The 19,445-nt window shown below is 41.4% G+C and overlaps 1 protein-coding gene across 1 annotated transcript in view; it reads left to right on the top strand.

Moving 5' to 3' along the window:
* ZGRF1 (zinc finger GRF-type containing 1) overlaps nucleotides 1-19,445 on the top strand; it is a 554,924-nt gene that overhangs the window by 49,376 nt on the left and 486,103 nt on the right. Inside the window, exons 3-4 of the mRNA XM_069241594.1 lie at nucleotides 350-430; nucleotides 3,238-3,297. Of these exons, the coding sequence (XP_069097695.1) occupies nucleotides 350-430; nucleotides 3,238-3,297 (141 nt within the window). The remainder of the gene's footprint in view (nucleotides 1-349; nucleotides 431-3,237; nucleotides 3,298-19,445) is intronic.

Raw genomic sequence — 19,445 nt, 5'->3', positions numbered from 1 at the left:
GTCATTTGAGGTTTAGAACCCAAAGGGTAGCTTTGCTATGAAGGTATGAACTACTCATTATCCTAAAGGTCTCTAGATATTATTTATATCTATTGCACCCTTTCATACCTTATTGCATTGTCAGTTATTGATCACAGGTTCAGGCCATCCATCCTCACTTCTGAGAGTAACAGAGACAGCAATCTCCATCAGTCAGAGCGTCAGGACAGCCCGGTAGTACCTTTTTTCTTTTAGATGGGCATGGTTGAGAATCCATAAACAGATTCTGTAGCTTTGGCACAGGTACTGATAATGATGACATTATTTTTATTGTTTACGTTAACGTGTAATCTATCCTTTTCACCATAAGGTGCTGTACACCCATCAAAAGACTAAAAAGTCCAAGGTATGGCAAGATGGATTTCTGAAGATTGCTTCTGAAGGGAACAAGGTAATCTCAAATGGATACTTGTTGTGTGGCCTTGTCATGGCATTACGACCGGATACAGAGCACGCCCACATGTGACTTACTCATGCAAATTCTGAAGTAATTCAAGAGTAACTTGCACCTACTTACAGAAAAATCTTTGTTACTCCATGCCTTTGAATTTGTTAACTGGAAGTCTATTTATTCTGAGTTTGGTCTTTATTAAGTGGTCACCCAATTTTATTCATGAGAAACTACACGAATAATCAGTTCCATTCACTATTATAAACCATTCCCATGGTCGGAAAAATACTGAGAGCAGTAGGGATAAAGTACAGTTTTTTCACAAGCACACAATGTGTTAGGGCGGGCTTCTCCACGAGTAGCTCATGAGCTACTGGTAGCTCTCCAGATACCTATTAGTAGCTCTCCTGTGTGCACCCAAGCCTACTAAATGAGAAGCTTTTGCTTGGTTGAATTATATGTTGACCAAAATTCAACAGTGTGTATTTTAGACAAAAATGTGTGCGTTTTCAGACTAGTTTCCAAAATACATTTAAAGCAGATATTTGAGTGATAGATCAGGCACTTAGTTGACATTACTAATATTATAAACTTGATACCTGAGGCATTGCCACTATGGGAGTTATGTCATGTAGAGGCATTCCAAATTGATAAAGTCTTTCTTGTGTTACTTCTGGCAACCCTACCTGATGCACTGATGTCATCACTGCTAGTCATCTTGCAAACGGTGCCCACTAATGTAATCTTGGTTGATATGGTCACTATTAAAACACTAATAATATTAGTAGCTCAGGATTATTTTTATTAACATAAGTAGCTCTTATTACTGCAAAGGTTGGAGACCCCTGTGCTAGGGCAGTAAGTGTGTTCTCTGCCAGCTAGTGTAGTCTAGGGAGACAGTCTATTCAGGAACGAAACAAGTAATTGAGTCAGTTGGTCCTGGCAGAGCCCCTCATAAAGACACGTGCCCTCAGCCAGCAACTGCCCCTTCGACCCCCACCCTCACACCCCTACCAGTGCATGGTGTTTACAGTACACTAGGCCGGCCCTCTGGGACTGAGCCATATGGGGCTGCACAGAGGTTCAGGAATCAAAGCCACTATCAGCCCACAATTCTACAGATGAAAGGTGCCCAGGACATTCTGGCAACATCTCTCGTCATTGTCCCAGGGAGACAGAGAAGAGTAGACAACTATGTTTTCTGTGCCAGGGTAGCCAGGTGGGGTTTTGGTCACCCCTGCACGTATCTTACAGTGAACCAGTCCATAAACCTGCATGCTGTATAGAAGCAGACTGAATTGCAGAGGCAAACAGGTTGGTTCGCCCTGATCTAACGCAGCCCAGCTGCAAGGCCATCCCTCCCCGAGGTCTCCCGTGAAGATCCAAGGGCCCCGCAATCAGCCTCCTGATTTTCCCTTTCCCCTTCAGGGTATGTGAAAGGTTTATTCAGCTAATCCCTGAGTGAGAAGTAACTCTGTAACATATGGATGTCATACTTTTGTCAGAAATAGACCACCCCTAGGTGATGTCTCACACACGGTTTGACTCTCAGAAACAAAGGGTAGTCCGTCCTCTTTTTCTACATATGAGCAGGTCATATCTGAGCTCTAACCTGATTCGTGCTAACCTTGAACGAGGGAATAAATTAGTGAGGCAGCTCACAAAGGAATCTACCATGGTAGGGTGCTGACCTAATCCTCCCCATCTTGTCTAGATCTTGGAAGGTACAATAAAGTGGGGTAGTCCTCCTTGTCCCCTCTAGATTGGTTAAGTCCAGTCATTAGGCAAACGTGCAGCTCTTGGCCTGGCACTAGGGCCCCTCTGTCAGGCAAGATGTTTACTGCCACCTTCTGTAAATATAATACGTTTCTATTATAATAATGATGCCTCTCTCAGCTTTGGGGCTCTGGTGCCAGGGCATGGCTTTACAGGTGCGACTGTGGCCTGCCCTAGTAACCAGGGCCCCAGCTATGCTGCCTTTACACCCCCAGTTAATGTATTCCCCTCTGCTTTTTCGTGATCGATTGGCTGGCTGGCCCAGTCCCTCTGCTTTGGTGAAAGTGAGCACATCGACTTGTTCCATCATAGCTGAGCTACTGAGTTTGTACAAAGCCTGGCAGTGTTCTAGCAGTGTGCCTCACTGGCCAACACTGAAAACGAGGAGGTAACATTCACCATAACAGAGTTCTGCTTCCCTGTGCTGCTGCACGGTGGCTCTCATTGTAAATTCCTGCTTGGCACTTTTACATGGTCAACCTATCTCATCTTGTGACAGCTCATGTACTGCTGTGATGAAACATTGGGTGGCGATTGGTTTGCACTCAGAACATAATCGGGCCATCTTGTGTGGAAGATTGTAAAAGGAGATGGTCTCAGATTATGTGGTGTGGTGTGTGGGGTGCTTTTCTGGGGAAACGTCAGCCTCTCCATGCTGAAGACTGAGAATGAAATGAGATGGCCATGTTTTAGATGCTTAGTGTGACATCTTGGCAGCGCAGAGCTCCTAGTACCAGTGTGCCTGCGAGCAGTGATGAATGCTGGCAGAAGCGGCAGTGAGGTACTGTGCTCTCTGTGAGACGCATACCTCCAAGCCAGGTCCTGCAGACACAGGAGCGCTTCACGCAGCGGTGGGAGCGCCGAGGACAGCCATGAAATATTTAGAAAGAACTGGAATGTTGGAAGAGTTGATTGGAGGGAAATGAGAAATGAGAGGTGGGTGCCATAAAGGTTCTAAGGATATTTTTTAGGCTTGGTTTTACATGTGGAGCTGCGTCCTTATAACTTTTAACCCCTGTATTTCTCTTTAGGCCAGCTTGTTTGATGACAAAGGACAATGTCTGGAGAGCGTTTTCCTGAAGGACCGTAAGGTATGTTAAATGATTCATCAGTAAAGTTATTAATCACTTCCAGGAACCTTTAATGTGCTATTGATGATGTGCCAAATTAGTACTGCGTGGTTGTGTTAGTATGACAATCTATCTAACATTTGTTTTCGTTTGTATTTAATCCGTGTGAAAGAAAGGGGCAGAATTAGTGGTAGCTGGTAGAAAGGGCAAAGAAAAGAACGTGTATGACAAAATAAACCATTGATTATCTCACCCCTAGAGTGTTATGGTTCATTCATCCAGTAACAACATAGACATAGGTGATTTTTATTGTACGTTTTGCCTTTTATTGAGCATTAGCTTATGCTATAACTCCTCTCATCTGCCAGAAGTTGTTTTTTCCAAGGGCAGCACGTTTTCTGCCGAGTTGTGTGCAGTACCAATTGTTTTAGGAAGTTTATGGGATGTTAAAGCACCAATTTGATATTACAGCCTGTCACTTGCTACTACAGCTTGATTCCTGGTTATTTAAGCCTTTTTGACCAAGCAGCCCGTTCAGATTAGCAAATGTTCCTACTGAAGTTTCACACTACAGCTGCCATCTGTTTGCTCCCTCTAATGCCAGCCTCTTCATAGATTGGTGTGCAAGCGAGTGACAAAATCCTACATCTGACACAGTAGTTAGTCTTTGATGGAAGATATATTTGTGATCTTGGGATCTGAAAAGGCACCGAATTGCTGAAGAGGGAAAATACACTCGTGATTCTATTTATTTTAATTCTGATTCTGTTTCGTGGGAATCCTCACACAGTTTAAAACAAACCATCAATTTCCTCCGGAAACCAGCTGGGATCTATTAAGAGGCGAATTGCATTTTTTATAACCTCCTTTAGGATCCCAATTCATTAGTTATAACTTCTAAGTGAACTGCCAAAGTTGTAACCTCTGGGATGAAAGGCTCAATCTGGTGGCTTAAAGGGCCATCTTGTTTAGAGAAACTGCTCTCTTTATCTAGTCCTGGATTGTGGATTGCTTACAGCCAAAATTTTAGTTTGAAAAATAGTATTAGAGTTTTGAGGTAGCTTTATCTACACTGTAAATTTCAGAGGTAAATTAGCACTCTTTCACCGCAGAAAAAAAGTGCGACTGGTGCAGATCATTTTGTTGTAGCAGAAGACAACTTCCAGGGGTGGACCTGGAATGAAGCATTGATTATGGTACCTGGATTCCCAGGGCATCCGTTTCATAAAGCAACATTTAATAAACATTTAATAAAGCAACATTTGTTAGACTTCTTTGGCAGCTCCTGTATGTATGATAATTCCCAAGTGTGGGTCCATTGCTCACTGTGCCCTTGGCTAAAGCTGCACCTTTCCTTTTCAGGCCCAAATAGACCGAAAACATTGTGAGGTTGCTTGATTTCCCATCTGAATAGAACTTAGCATGGCAGTATGGGTTGGATTGTTCCTCCTGGAACACGTGTAAGGCTGATTTTTATAAGGTTAGTCGCTATCTATAGTGGCATTGTGGGCAAAGAAAATGGCCATCACTGTTGTTACTTTGGTAACGAATGACATACCTACCCTCAGTAGTGGGATCACATCTCTTTAAAAAAATAAACTGACCCAGCATAAAGGGAATTCTATACTGCCTCTGGTACTCAGCTCAACACTTTGGAACCTGAAGACGTGGGACCACAATGAGTTCAATATGAATTTTAAAGCACTACAATCTCCTCTTGAGACCAAAGTTTCTTTTAATCGTGTAAACAGTGTTAACGCGTCCCTCTATGTCAATTTTATACACATCAGGACTCGTTTTAGGCCGATGAATCTTTTGACCCAGTGGTGAGACACCGTAGAACGAGATAACTAATCAATATGTCAAATAATATATCAATAAGATCACTGATATTTATCACCACAATACACTTTACTTTGGATAAAGACATTAATCAAATTGTCGACGCAACCATGACCTTTCAGCCATGAATAACCACAGCTCGTGATAACATTTTATGAGTTTTATTCCCTATTGTTTACAATCTACTAGCAAAGTGTCAATCTCAAAACCAAGAAGCATATAAGCATAGTCACAATATGGTAACTGCAATAGGACTTCAATAATGCGAAGATCACAAATATGAGAGCATAACATAAAGTAAACATAGATCAAACACATAGAATATCAAGTAAGTCTTAGTTCAGCATGGCATAATGTAAGTCATGTCAATTTGTGTCAGTCAGGGTGATTTACCTAACATAGCCTCTAATTAGCATTGGAATGTTGGACTTCATGCAAACAATTTACAACACCAATTTGGAAAACATCTAAACTATGGTCTCTAATCAAAATTACAGCAGTTGGTACCTAGAAAGGAAAAGCAAATAGACAAATTACAATAGCATTGTCATAAGTACCCTCCAAGGATTAGGTCAGCACACAGGATCAGTCTTCGTCTTCAGGACATCAGTCGTATCGCCATCAATCTAACTCAGTCTAGTGGAGAGGGGACACTTCCCTCTTAAGGAGGAGAAGCATAAAGACAGTCTATGGGTGAGGTTAATTTATTTAGTCTCAAAAGTCACCAAACAGAGTGACAGAGTTTCTGGATAAAATCGATAGCATTCCCTACCTAATTTCCCGACTCTTCTGTGTCATGAGTTTTTATCCCTTCTTCGCAATACCTTCCCCCAAAATTCTATTGGATATTCGCTATACCCCACTATCTTTAACCTATCAAATTATACATTAGGTAATTCTAATTGGCACCCCACAATAATTTATAACACTTTGATTGGTCTTCGTAATTGACGTCTTCGTAGGTGGCACATCCGGGGTGTTGTGTCATCATCGTGGCACGTCTCTCGGGTCATGAGCTTCTTTATCCATGGTCAAATGGCCTTGCACATTCCTTTGGTATACTTTTGTTTCAATTCTGTATAAAACTTATACTAAGGCAGCTAGCATGCAGATGGGAACAGGATGAAGTTAGCAACATAAAACAAAGGAAAGGAACAAACGCTGGGTCATGACCCTTTACGAGTCAGCACACTGAAAAACAGAAAATATGCTTTAATATGAGAGCTACACAGCTAAAATCTTCAACTCGCGCTAACTTAAGGCCTATGGTTTCTTAATACAAATGCAATATTCGTACGCGTTAATATATCCAATTCATCACAGTGCAAGTAATTATTTCTTACAATTGACATTGGTTTATGTGCACAGTAGTAACTTCACACTTATAATCATATTGAGAATACACACTAAGCAACTAATATTTATGGTCGTTTTTCATATGCAGCATTGTTAGGCATTTATATAAGCATTTCACTTTTAATATATGTAATACTTAAGCTACGCTCTCTCAACAGCATTTATTAATCAATTCATGTCACCAACTTTGTCGGGGCTCCGTATAAAACTACAGAAAACAACCTGAAACACAGAAAAAGAAATAGTTGGCAACTTAATTGCATACTGGAAAGAGTAAAGCAAATATGTGGTTGCCTCCTTGATAAATTAAAGTGTGGGCTCTGAAAAGCTGTACTAGCATAAAAAAGTAGTTACAAATCTGTAGAATATTTGGATTTATTGAAGAGTTTACAACTGGAAACTACAAATCTACTGTTGAATTCAATGTACAAGTTAGTTGCCGTCATCTATGGCATTTGTTCATTTGAAAAATGAATCGAATAAGGAAAACATCCTTAAGGAAACTTCGCAGTCCATCAATCTCAAACACAATCACTTCTGAGAATCGAAGGATCCTTCATATGAGGGATAGAAAGACAGCTGGAAAACGAAGCAATGGAAAACTCCAGAGCTCAAGAGGTGAACTGAAAATACAATCCTCACGAACTCTACCTCAGCTACTCCCGGGATTGTCTACTCGGCCCACCTTTGTAACACTCTCAGAACCTCCAGCCCAGTAGACCTCTCGAAGTACAAAACATCACAGGTATTAGAAATGGTATTGTCCAGTGTTCCCAGGACTGTCACTGAGGAAAGTCCTGAAGGAATTCAGAAACCTGTATTGTTTTCTGTTATAGGCCACTCATACACACAGGTAAATCCTTTGACACATCCAGTTCTCTTGACAGTAACTCTTTTCATGCGGACATGATCACCCTCTTTCTTTCAAAAGTGCTTGAATTCAGGTCTGGAAAAAAACAGGAGTTGTCTGACCACTAGCTGCACCATTTTCTGCTTTGTGTCAGATTTTTGTCCCTCCGAGCTGATCTATGTAGATGGATAAAAACGGTGTCACTCATTTCTGTGTTAATTCTGGAGAGCAGTTGGTATGCAGACCGCGTCTCTTGACCACCCAGTTCATTCCCCAGTCCCAAGAGGTGCACACCTCCTCCCTTTTTTTCTTTTAACTCCTAACAACGCATCGTTGATAGGAGTACCAGAACCCTAAAAATGTACTCCCTCAATATACATCTTGAAGGATGGAGGGTCCTGGATGATGGTGTTTGTAGTAGCAAAATGATGCTAAAATAAACAGAACAGAGAAAAACATTTTGCCCAACCGACCCTCCAGTTTACCCTCTACTGCTTTGCCTGTTGTGTTTTTTTGCAAAGTCTACATTAGTCAAACTCATGTTTCAGTCTCACTTTCTCAGTTAGCACCACCAACTTTTCATTCTTCCCCTTCATGAAGCTACCCTTGTGTGGTTAAAAAAAAAAAATCCTCTTTTGGCCTCTGGTCAGCCATGGCCACTCCCAATAAACAGTCAGCTGGAGAGTCACTATAATATGCCACAAGGGACTTTCACATTTGCTGCAGCGGACACTGAGTATCACAGCAGGTCAACCATCAATGGGGACAAAACTCTAAACAGCCCGACTTTCGGCATAGGGTTCCATTAGGCACTTGACGGCCTAAATAGAAGCTGATCTGGTCTCGTCTTAATTTACAGCTGCTACCTGCACCCCGATGCCATCTTGGTACTTGTTGTGGCCCTGGTTAAGCAGCAGTGGGGAAAAAACAAGTCTTGCCTTGCCCTTTTCCCAAGTTTCTAGAATCATTGTGCTTGGTGCATTCCACCCAGTGCACTCTACATGTTTAATGCCACAGGATTACCACCACAATACTACTGTGGTACATGCCCATAAAAGCCGCCTGTGTTCGACCAAGAGAGAGAGGGATGCATAGGACTTACCTCGTTAGCAGGGCTCTCCATCAGGCACGGTAACAACTGCTACCAGCATCTTCCTCAGCAAGCTGCAGGCATCCCTCTTCACCCTCTGGGCAGCAGAAAGGAGCTAGTTTCGGGAGCTCACAAGAGACAGCCGTCTTGTTCTCCTTTCTGCTCCACCGCTGACATTTCTAATCTTACTGATAGCCTAGTGGTCCTACTCTGGCTCATATCTTCCAAGTCTTTGCTTGACAACTTTCAACAGAAATGGGATTTGTAGCTGATAAACTGCTGATCGAAACTGGACTTTTTCCTGCTTTAATTAAATACTCAGTTATTGCATCTCTACCAAGCATAGATAACCAGGCTTTTCCTTACATTTTTGTGTATTTCAGATCTATTCCCAAATTGATCTACTTGGTGGTCTAGGTTGTTGCCAGACTGTGTAGTGTACGTTGATGTCTGTTCTGAGCCAATTTAACATTCCTCGATCATAGGATAATCAACGTAAATTATGACCTGAAGCACAGAAGTAGAAGAGTCAAACTGTTTTTGGCCCGAACAGTCTTAAAATATGCAAATGTTTTGAAACGTTTTATAAACAATACAGAAAAGATTCCAAAGTACCAGATAAGCAACCCTGAGCACACCTGTTCTCACACCTGCAGAAGCCCTTTAAGGTCTGTGCAGGGAACCCCAAGACAGGCACTCCCATCTTGTAGCCCCAGCCTCTCAGTGCCCTAAACAGCCCAGCGAACAAACAACAAAGATGTTCAGAACAGGGACTTATGCTGTGGATTTCTGAAATTAAAAAAACTGCTGTTTTTCTACTCGCTGCTGGTTAAATAGAACTCTTGGTTCATTTTGAAAACCGCTGTTTTTCCACCCATGACTGTTTGAATTTGTGTCCTAGTTTCCCCTGTACTTTGCTTAGGCCTGCAGGGGCAAGACCGCCTCCCTCGCACTGTTTGTTTTTTTTAAAGTTAAAAAAGCAATGTACGCCCTCAGAAGCTAAGCAAAGTGTGTTTAAAAGACTGCTTCATCTGCGTTTTGGTTTAAGCTGTGTTTGGAAAGTGTATGTAGCACTCGTTTTTGGCTAGAAAAAAGTGATTAGTTTAAGTGTGCGAAAAGCAGTATACTAAGTGGCTTAGATTTGGGCCTTAGCTTCAGGATTACAACCTGGACCTGCGAAGTGTGGATTGAGCCTGTCTGTCTCCAAGGAGATCCTGATCTCCAGGAGCAGCTTCCCTGCCCCCAGGCCCCGGACCTATATTTAAGGTCACATGCCCCTTATATAAGTTTCTTATTGATTGTTGCATCTGTGCACTGATTGGTTCCTATATCTTGGGTTCTTATTGGACTTGGGGCTTAGGATTCTGATTGGCTGTTAGGTTTTGGACACTGACTGGTTCTTGAGGCTAGGTTTTCTATTGGACTTAGGGCTAGGGTTCTGATTGGTTGCTAGGATGACTGCTGTGATTGGTTGTAAGGACCTGGTCTCCTATGGTGTCATGTGACCAATAGGGCTATTTTAAGCTGAGAGCTCAGGGCGTAGAGGCCTAGGCAGCTGCCTGTTTCAGGTGGGGCCTAAAGCCAGAAATGCTGCCCTTTTTTCCATTCTCTAGCACCAACCCTAACCCATCCACAAACATATTAACACACTCACATCAAATGCACTCGATTCATATACTACAAACAAACCCTAACCACATTTCATTGCCTCAAAAAACACTCCAAAGCACCACAACCCACACATATATACCCTTCTACCCTACCTGCCGCACAATGACACCTTCACTTCCTCACCACTGTGTCCTGTACCACTAACAAATCGACACATTACTAACACAACACAAAGCCCCATTATACTACCATTATACCATCCAGACACACACTCCCTTTTCATAGAAAGTACCAGCTCTACCCTCTCCTTGCTCCTAACAGACCCTTTTCTGTCACCACCAAACCCATACTCCGCTCTACATCATTTCATCCACCAACACCATACTCCTCTTTTTACCAAAAACACACAACAAAACAATCCTCACACTCCACCACACATTACCTCTTCCAGCTATCAAATCTAACACAAACAATCCTAACATACACTCTTTTCCAAAACACATTACCTCCCCATTTACCATTCAACTTCCACTCACCAACAATATTTAACATGCATAACCTTCTCAGAAAACCACTGCACCATCTTCTTCTCTTGCTATGCAACAAAAATACATAACACACACCAGCACAACAAAATAAGAGACACACTATTGTGTAATACTTTCCATCACAAACTAGAAACATACACACACTCCCACCTGCCTGACTGCACAAATAATACACATCCTAAACCTTCTTTACTGCCAACCTTTCTCTCTTCCCCCACACCTAACACAAATACACCAACACATCAACTCTCATTCAAACAGCGCTCATCCATTGCACAATTCAGAGCATTACAACATGACCCACATGCTGCACCAGCACCCCTAACTCGTACTCTTCCCCCTTAAACAGACGCAAACAAAATAAACAACATGCCACTCTTCACAACTTCACATCTCCATGTCTATTACACAAGCCTACTCTATAAAAACAACTCCGCTCACCAACTCACTCCCAAACACCGTCTCTACTACCTACACATAGAGACCTATCAAAATGCCTTTTAAGCCTGCTCGATGAGGAATGCAATATAGAAAAACAATACGATTGCTGTCCTCATACATCTAATGCCAGCACTAATGACATACCTGCTCCAAGTAAAAAAAAAAAAAACAACAAAAAACTGCTCAGTCTTCTGCAAAACATAGCAACACCATTACCTGAACACAGTCTCTAAACTGCCTATTAATAAATGCTTGATCACTCTCTGAAAACAAGCATCACATCTACGACCTAGTCTCTGACACACAACCTGACTTGCTCTTCATAAATGAATCATGGCTGGGGGATGACAGTTCCAGTGTTTCATGAAGCCGTTCCTCTAGGCTATCAAACTAACAAACAAAATTGTATAGGACCAAGAGGAGGTGGGCTAGCTGTTATATTCAAGCAAACAATACATCTCACTAAAGCTGACAACATTTCCATACCAGAGCGTGAAGTCCTCTTCACCAGATGCATCCCTACACCAACTTCCTCCTGTAACGTCCTTCTCCTTTACAGACCTCTACCTAGCAATGCAACATTTCCAGACGCAGTTTCAAACCTGATAACACTACCCTCCAACCCATGCATTTGGTTTGACAATCCCAATATGCCCCATCCAAAAACCATCTTCACTGGCCTCGACACACTGAACCACACATCAGATTGTCCACAAACCCAGACACATTGCTGGACACATCCTAGATGTCCTTTTGAGAATCCAGAACTAGTTACCTTTCAAACGATTGCTCCAGTCACATGGTCAGACCACCAATTGGCAGGTTTCCAACATAAACCCCCACCAAGCAACACACCTGTAACACCTAGAGCTCACGTCTTACATGCATCCACCTATTGACCGTGGAGCAAACTCAATTTTGAATACTAAGAAACACAACTAACATCAAACACAGATCTAAACACAATACATTCCATTCAAAAACTGAGTGGCTACAGGAAGCTTTTGATATCCTAATACCCTACAAAACAGGACAAAAGTAAACAGGCACCTTGGAGTAATACAGAACTAAAAGCGATAAAACAGCAAATTAGAAAGCTGCAACACACCTGGCTTGAAATAAAGAGCAATCAAGACAAACTTCACCTAGAGAAACTTAACAGAATTTAGAAATCACCTATCAAAAAAGCTAAAACCGAACCTTACTGTTCAGGCCGAATTCAAAATACTAAATGTACAAATAAAGAATTTTTCTAAATTCTTACAGAATTTTGTAAACCTAAATGCATAGAAAGAACTCACCCCAATACTCAAAAATTCATGGGCAAACTGGCAAATCAGCACACAACCAAAGTAGACTTGTTGGATGCCTATTTAAAACAAAGGAAAACCACCAGCATCAACCCATTTCCAAAAATCCCCTCCAAGAGTAAACTAACCCAGCCGCTTCAGTCCTTCAAACAAATATCACAAATTGAATTTATGGATCTTGTCAAAGCAAAGCGGGCCTTTCAGCAGCCCTTCTGACCCTTGAGCACTTCAAATATACAAGAACATTCTTAGAACTACCTCTGATGCCGCACCAGTAATAAGAATCATCAGTAATTCCTTAACTACAGGAATCTTTCCAAAAGACCTAAAAAGACATACATAAGCCCATTATTAAAGAAAACGAACCTGGAACGCTTGACCACAACAACCACAATGGACCTTTCCTAGGCAAACTGATAGAGCAAAAAATAACCCTTTCTAGACTCTTTCCTCCTCTATCCGTCTTTAGCTCACCCCAAACCTCATTTAAATACTATGTTTCCCAAACACCCCTTCTAAATTCTTACCTCACCTATTCCTCCTTCGACTCATCCCAAAACTAATTTTACTACTATGATCTCCCTAATCCATTTTGAGAGTTTCTTCCCTCCACCATCTCTCCTAATACTCATCCCAAACCTCATCTTACTACTATGATTACTATGATCTCCCAATAAAAAATTTCTAGACTATTCCCTCTTCTATCTCCCCCCCCCCCTTCCCATTATCCTTTTCAATCCAACTAACGGACTCGTGTTTCCACCGCTCGAATTAACTCAAACGTCACTATACTAATCCTCCACTAATCCTTTTTAGGTTCCGGAGTAGCGTGTTACTCACTGAAAAAATGATTTGACGTCTCGTCAGGGGTAGTAAGCACTTTATAAATACAATACAATACAATTACATACACAGTATTCACCAACCTCATCAACAGCTACCCAAGATAAATGTCTCTCTCTTCGGTGGCTACTATGATAAATACAATGCTGTTACTTGTTGGTGTCTGAGAACAGTTCTCGAATTGGAGGAAAACCCTAAAGGCCAAAAAAGCCTACAAATAAGGGATGGATTCCAGAGTAATCGATAGGCAAAGACTTGAAACGTATGAGGAGGCAAGACTGACAAGGAAGACTGGGCTGACAATACCAAATGTATCAGAGTACCAAGATGAAAAGGGAAAAAAAGGACAAAATTTGTAATAAGGGGTGATGAACTCTTTGAAAAATGAAATTTTGTGTGGCAACACAGAGAATGGATGTTGCAATGCTCCTTTTATGCACAGTGGCAGGGAATTGGAAAGACATTGTGTAGCAGAAGCTGTGGTGGCCATATTGGTTGAGCTTAACTTAATCTTCCTATTTCAGAAAAAGCCTTCTTGAAATGGGGTCTGTGGTTGTCTGGAATTCCTGGCATGAAGCTGAGGAAGATCCCTGATGCAGGTGTGCTTGACCTGCCTCACTGTTCTCATGCTAACCTTGGAGTGCAGTCACACCATGAAGACGCATTGTTCTTATGTGCCCAAAATAAGTAGATGGCAGGAAGGATGTTGGAGCCCACCTCAGCAGTCTTTGCCATTAAAATGATTCACACCATTGCACAGCATCAAGTAGCATGTGAGAATGTGTCACATTATGTTTATGGGCAAGTATGTCAAACTTGATATGCATGTCCCTTAGATTTTGTTTCATTGTGCATCTTGTGCTAAAACACAGAGTTGCTTCTGATTTAGAAAATAAATGCACCTTCCCCCCCCCATGGCCTGCCTTCAGTTTCGCCCGATGACAAATCAAGGCCTCCTGAGGCAGTTTAGTAAAGTCTTGTTTAATTGAGAACATCTCCTGCCTCAGATAAGGTCCGTAAACATCAGTATCGCTTCATTGTTGCAAATAACTGATTTTGTTCTTTATTTCCTGCTTGAAGGACCACTTTATCTTATCAGCTTATTACAGCTTCATCAAGCCTCACTTACCTTTCAAACTTCCGGAGAGAGGTATTTTGTGAGCAGTCGTTACTTTATGTTTTTTTCAACACTGTGTCTCGAGAGGCTGAGAACCATCCCCATGAATCATCACAGAACTTCTTCAGGCCGTTTTCTGTTGAAAGGCAGATAACTCCACAGAGTGGATATTGTAGTCCTTTTGAAGTCTCTCAACCTTAGTGTGAAACTGCATAATGTTTGAAATGTCCTGAATTATTCCTGCTCACCACGAGAATCCGTCACTTTAGAGGTGATCTCTTTTACAGGCACATGATGCTTCAGGACTTTCTCGTAACTTACCTACACTTTTTGAACCAAGACGGTAATTCTCTCTCCTTTGATGTAACTTCAGTCGCCATATTGGAGGCACTTTGTATTGCTCCAAATAGCAGATAGAAGAAGATTCTCTCTTCAAGGCATCTTGGGCTGGTCAACACAATCCATTTCTGTAGGATTTTGCTGATCACTGTACTTAGTGGTAGATCTAAAAAGTCATATTTGCCCATAGTGTTATATGAGGTGAAGACAACATTGGCAGCCAGTATTCCGATGTAAATTGTGATCGCTTTGCCCCCTTTACCATGTCCAACAGCAGATGATCCTCATGAGCATATAATCCGTGTTCCCACCTTCTCTTACTCTTTCTAGCCAAACTTGCTTGTTGATCTCCTGTGGGGTCATCACCAACTCCTCCCATATGCTTGTACAAATGGGAAACAGTCAATAATTCCCTAGCCTCCTCACGCTCACAACTTCCTGACAAGGGCATTGCCAGTGTTTGTGCACCCATTTCTCACCTTCAGCACTTGACAGAGTAAGAATCATCGTAAAACGCAGACTTCAATTGGAGGGGACGTAACTGCCTTCCTTCTCACATGCATGGGTCCTCACGATCCTGTGGCAGGTCACAGTGACCAAAGGGGCAGAAAAACGAAGCTTGCACTGGGGATTCCAATATCATAATGCTGATTTATAGCCAGGCTAGCTGCCACCTCCTTCCCCACAATCTTTCTCGTCCATTCAGCAATACGAAAGTTATGGCTTCAGTTAACTAGATTAGGCAGTTCATTTCTCACTTTTACAAGATAGATGTTTTTCAAGGAAACACAAGTTAAGACTTTGCCAATTTGTTTCCATGTTTGGTCAAACTAAAGCACCTTCTTCTCGACTCCCAGAAAAGTGGTATGGTGCCACCCTGAAGATTCAAACGTTTGACAATGCTATTCAAGTCCTATATAGAACCTATATCAACCTCAATCAGATGTGGAAAAATAAACTTATACCTTGATGCAGATAGCTTTGATTATGTTAGTGTGGCAATCATAAGTCTGTGAATCCGGTGTCACTTTGCTTGTCATTGTACGTATTGTTTCTTATTGCCGTCTAATTGTGCACCAAATTGGCTCAGACTGGATGATCTACATTAAAAATTCTCGTAACTGTGAAATATTGCATGTAACCTGTTTTGTGCCTTTTTTTTTTGTTTTGTTTTTTTAGCCCATCCTGTATCTGTCTCTAAAACATAGGTATCCAGGACAGTTGGAACCATAATTAGTTTTAAGGATATCAACTGACTATGCAAAATATTTCCATAGACATTGTACATAAATTTATTTTATATGGATAGCCTGAAAATGTGGCATAGATCCGGCCCTCCTGTTTCTACCCTAGACGCCCTTGCCATAAAGTTTAAAAAAAAAAAAAAATTAGATTATACATTATCTTTTGTTCCCCATATCAGCAGAACATACAGAATTAAAATGTATCCATTAACCACTGCTTCTCTTTTCTTTCTCCCATTTAGAAATCCTGTTATGTTCAATGGTCCTTTTTGGGCCCAGGCAAAAACCTCTGCTTATGCTAGTGTAATCTTGTGTAATTTCTAGCATTTCACATTACGCTTGTTTTTTTATTTGTTAGTTTATTTGTTTTATTAGCATCAAGAACGCATTACCTTATATGGTATTCAGACAGTGGTGGGGGGAGTGGATGGACAGGCAAATCAAGCAAGAATTATCTGGCTAAGAATAAGAAGGTTTTGAGTGTTTTTATCAGAACTAGAGATGATTGAAGGCAGAGGGGAAGTTAGTAACCAAGAATGAAAAAGAGCTAACAATTGCTCTGGATTCGTATAGTCTGATCCTTTGGAATAGAAATGTGTTGCTAGATAGTCCATTGGGTAAAGATGTGCCTTGAAGATAGCATGGTCCGGTCTTGTAAATGGCTCTTTGGCAGAAGCACATGGCTTTGAACAAGATGCCCTTCCAAATAGGCAGCCAATTGAGTGCAGCAAGGTGCTTAGAGATATGTGCTCTGCAAGGAAGACCTAAGATAAGCCTAGCTGCATTGTTTTGGACGAGCAGAAGCTGGTTTGAAATTCCAAAAGGGGCCCCTAGTAAAAATGTGTTGCAAAAGTCGAGTTGCAACAGAATAAGGGACCAGACTACAAGTTGATGAGAAATTTAAGGTAGGAAGATCAGAACTTTTCTAAGGGTTGTGATAAGAAGGAAGCAAGTGGCTGTGATTTTATTGATGTGCTGTTTGAAGGTCAGAGATTTGTCACTCTGCACACCAAGATTACGAACAGAGGTCGATGGTATGGGAGTAATGCCACCAGCCATGTAGACAGAGTAGGATCGTTTTTAAGAATGAGAGCCTCTGTCTTGTCACTTGTAAAATTGAGTGCAGTAGATGTGAGATGTCTTCCAAATGGCAACTTCACTCATTCATTCTTTAACTTGAGTTTGGGTGTCAAGAAAGTTGTCATGGAAACTGATGACCAGTTGAGTGTCATCAACACATGTCATGAAAGAGAAATCATAGTAATGACTTAGAAGTGCTTAAGGAAGCAAGAAGAGAGTGGGACTCTAGGCTTATCCTCCTCACCAGTTCTAAAGCGTGAGCACGGTTAGCCAAGAAAGAGGAGACCCATACCAGAGCTAGGTGACGTTTACCAATTTTAAAGGCGATGGAGTGTGTGATGTGAAACTGTGTTGAAAACCGCTCTCAAGTCAAGCAAGATGAGTTTGGCTTTGCTTGTTCAATGTTAGGCAAAAGTCATGGACAATCGAAAGTAGGACCGCTTAAGTGCCATGAAGTGGGTGGAAAACTGACCACTATTTCGCTGATTTTATCAGGAAATGAGAGGAGTGATTTTGGGCGAAAAATTAAATGGAACAGAGGGGTCAGCAGTGGTTTGACCAGGCCACATTTCCATATGTCTGGCACTTGTACTTTGGTGAGTGAATCATTAATGATGTCAGCCAAAATAGGGCATACATTCTGTGACATTTTAAAGAAGTATGCTGGACAGGGATCTAAACAGCGTCCCGATTTGATAATTCTCATAGCTTCCATTATCCTGGCCATAGTGGCTTCTATGAATCTTTGAGGAGACACGTAGATTGCGTTATTAAGTTTGCGAGTAATAGATGTTATTGTCAGGAGTTTGTCAATTTTTTTCTTGAAAGAAATGGGAGATATTCTGACATAGCTCTAGTGAGGGAGTGCTTTGGTACCTCAGGCTGATGGGGCAGTACATTTCTTAATCATACTAAACATTTCCCTGTAAATGTAGGGGGCTCTGAGGATACGTTTGGACAAATAGTTGCTGCTTCCTGCTTGAAGCAAGGCTTGGCGTTGTTTAGTAGCTACAATATACTTATGTCTGTCTGAGCACAAATAGTTCTTTCACCATTTGCGCTCAAGCCGCTCGCACAATTTCTTTTCAGTCAGAAGCTCATCATTGAACCAGATAGCTGAGAGTCCGTGGAATGAAGAGGCTTTCAATGGGGCCGTCGAGTCAAGAGTGATAGAGATACTGTTGTTAAATAGTTTAGCTTGTTACAGGAAATGCGTGAAATTACACCTGGAGCATGGGAACAATACTAACAAACAAAACACGATCATCGGCTGTTCGCATTATGTGCAGTGTAGTGGTATACTTTAGAGCAGAAGGCTTCCTTGCACCCAAAATGGAAACAAGGACGCATTTCACACTAAAGTTTAAAGTAAAATGCCCGATTGTGCCTCTTATACAGTTGTGTGTAATTTGCCAGAAATTACGCACATTTTATACCCCTAATTCTTTGAGATGTTATTACTGCAGCACTATCGACTTCGGCCTTCTTCAAAAATGGATACACAAACACCAGTGCCTGCAAAATCATGGTGCCAGACATGTCTTTGGATCTCCCTGAGAGTTTGTGTCCTGTTGAAAAAGACAATTGTATGAAACAGCCAACATGTACAAAATTGACAGGAGATTGATGAAATGAGTCAGATAAGCTTCACTTACAATCGAAGTGAGAAGGACATTGATGTTTCAGAGATTTGCTGCCGTAGTTTTTTTTATGTTTGGAGACCAGGCGGTTGGATCTACGTAAGAAGGCCATTGAGGAATAATGACTAAGGGTTTCATATAAATATTGCGAAATTATAAATAGCAAAAGATGATCTGGCTAAAATCAAAATGTCTGAGGTGCATATTATCTTGCATGTACAAGGCATGAGACTGCACTTGCAACTTTTCTATAGATTAGAAAGAAGTAAAACTTCAGGCAGAGCTGAAAAAGCACAGAGGGGATACTCCTTGTAATGCAGGCAATGGCATGGAAAGTAGGGTCCATGCAGAAACTCGTTTTATAAAGCACAGCGTTACAAATTCTGGACGACAGCAGAAGGTCCAGGACAATCAACGTTAAAACAATGCAACATTTTAGAACAGGCTAAAATCAGAAATATAAGAATCAAAGAAAAATCTAAATCTGCAAACTCCTTTGTCAAAGACTGTAAAAAGATAAATCATAAGTGAAGCAGAGCTACGCTCAGAATTTAAAAAAAATCTAAAGCCTACAGTTAAAATGAGTATGGGACAAAATCTGAAGCAAGGCAGGACTTAGAGAGAAATGGACAAAATAGTACTCAGTCGAGGGTTCAGAGAGCACCAGTGGAACAGTTGAAATGCAACCGTAGATCATGTGTTTGTCTCATTACGTACTTGATATGCTGGCCTATTCAAAGGTTTTAGCAATTGAGAAACCAGCACAGTCAGGGTTGTCCAAATGCATTAAAGTTTCAAAGATTTCAGAAGGAACGTCTCACTGGGGATTTTGAGTTGTAGTTTTGAGACAAGAGTTCA

Source organism: Pleurodeles waltl, chromosome 1_2, assembly GCF_031143425.1.
Source record: "Pleurodeles waltl isolate 20211129_DDA chromosome 1_2, aPleWal1.hap1.20221129, whole genome shotgun sequence".
NCBI classification, from domain to species: domain Eukaryota; kingdom Metazoa; phylum Chordata; class Amphibia; order Caudata; family Salamandridae; genus Pleurodeles; species Pleurodeles waltl.
Note: the sequence above shows the minus strand (reverse complement) of the source record. Positions and strands in the feature narration are given on the sequence as shown.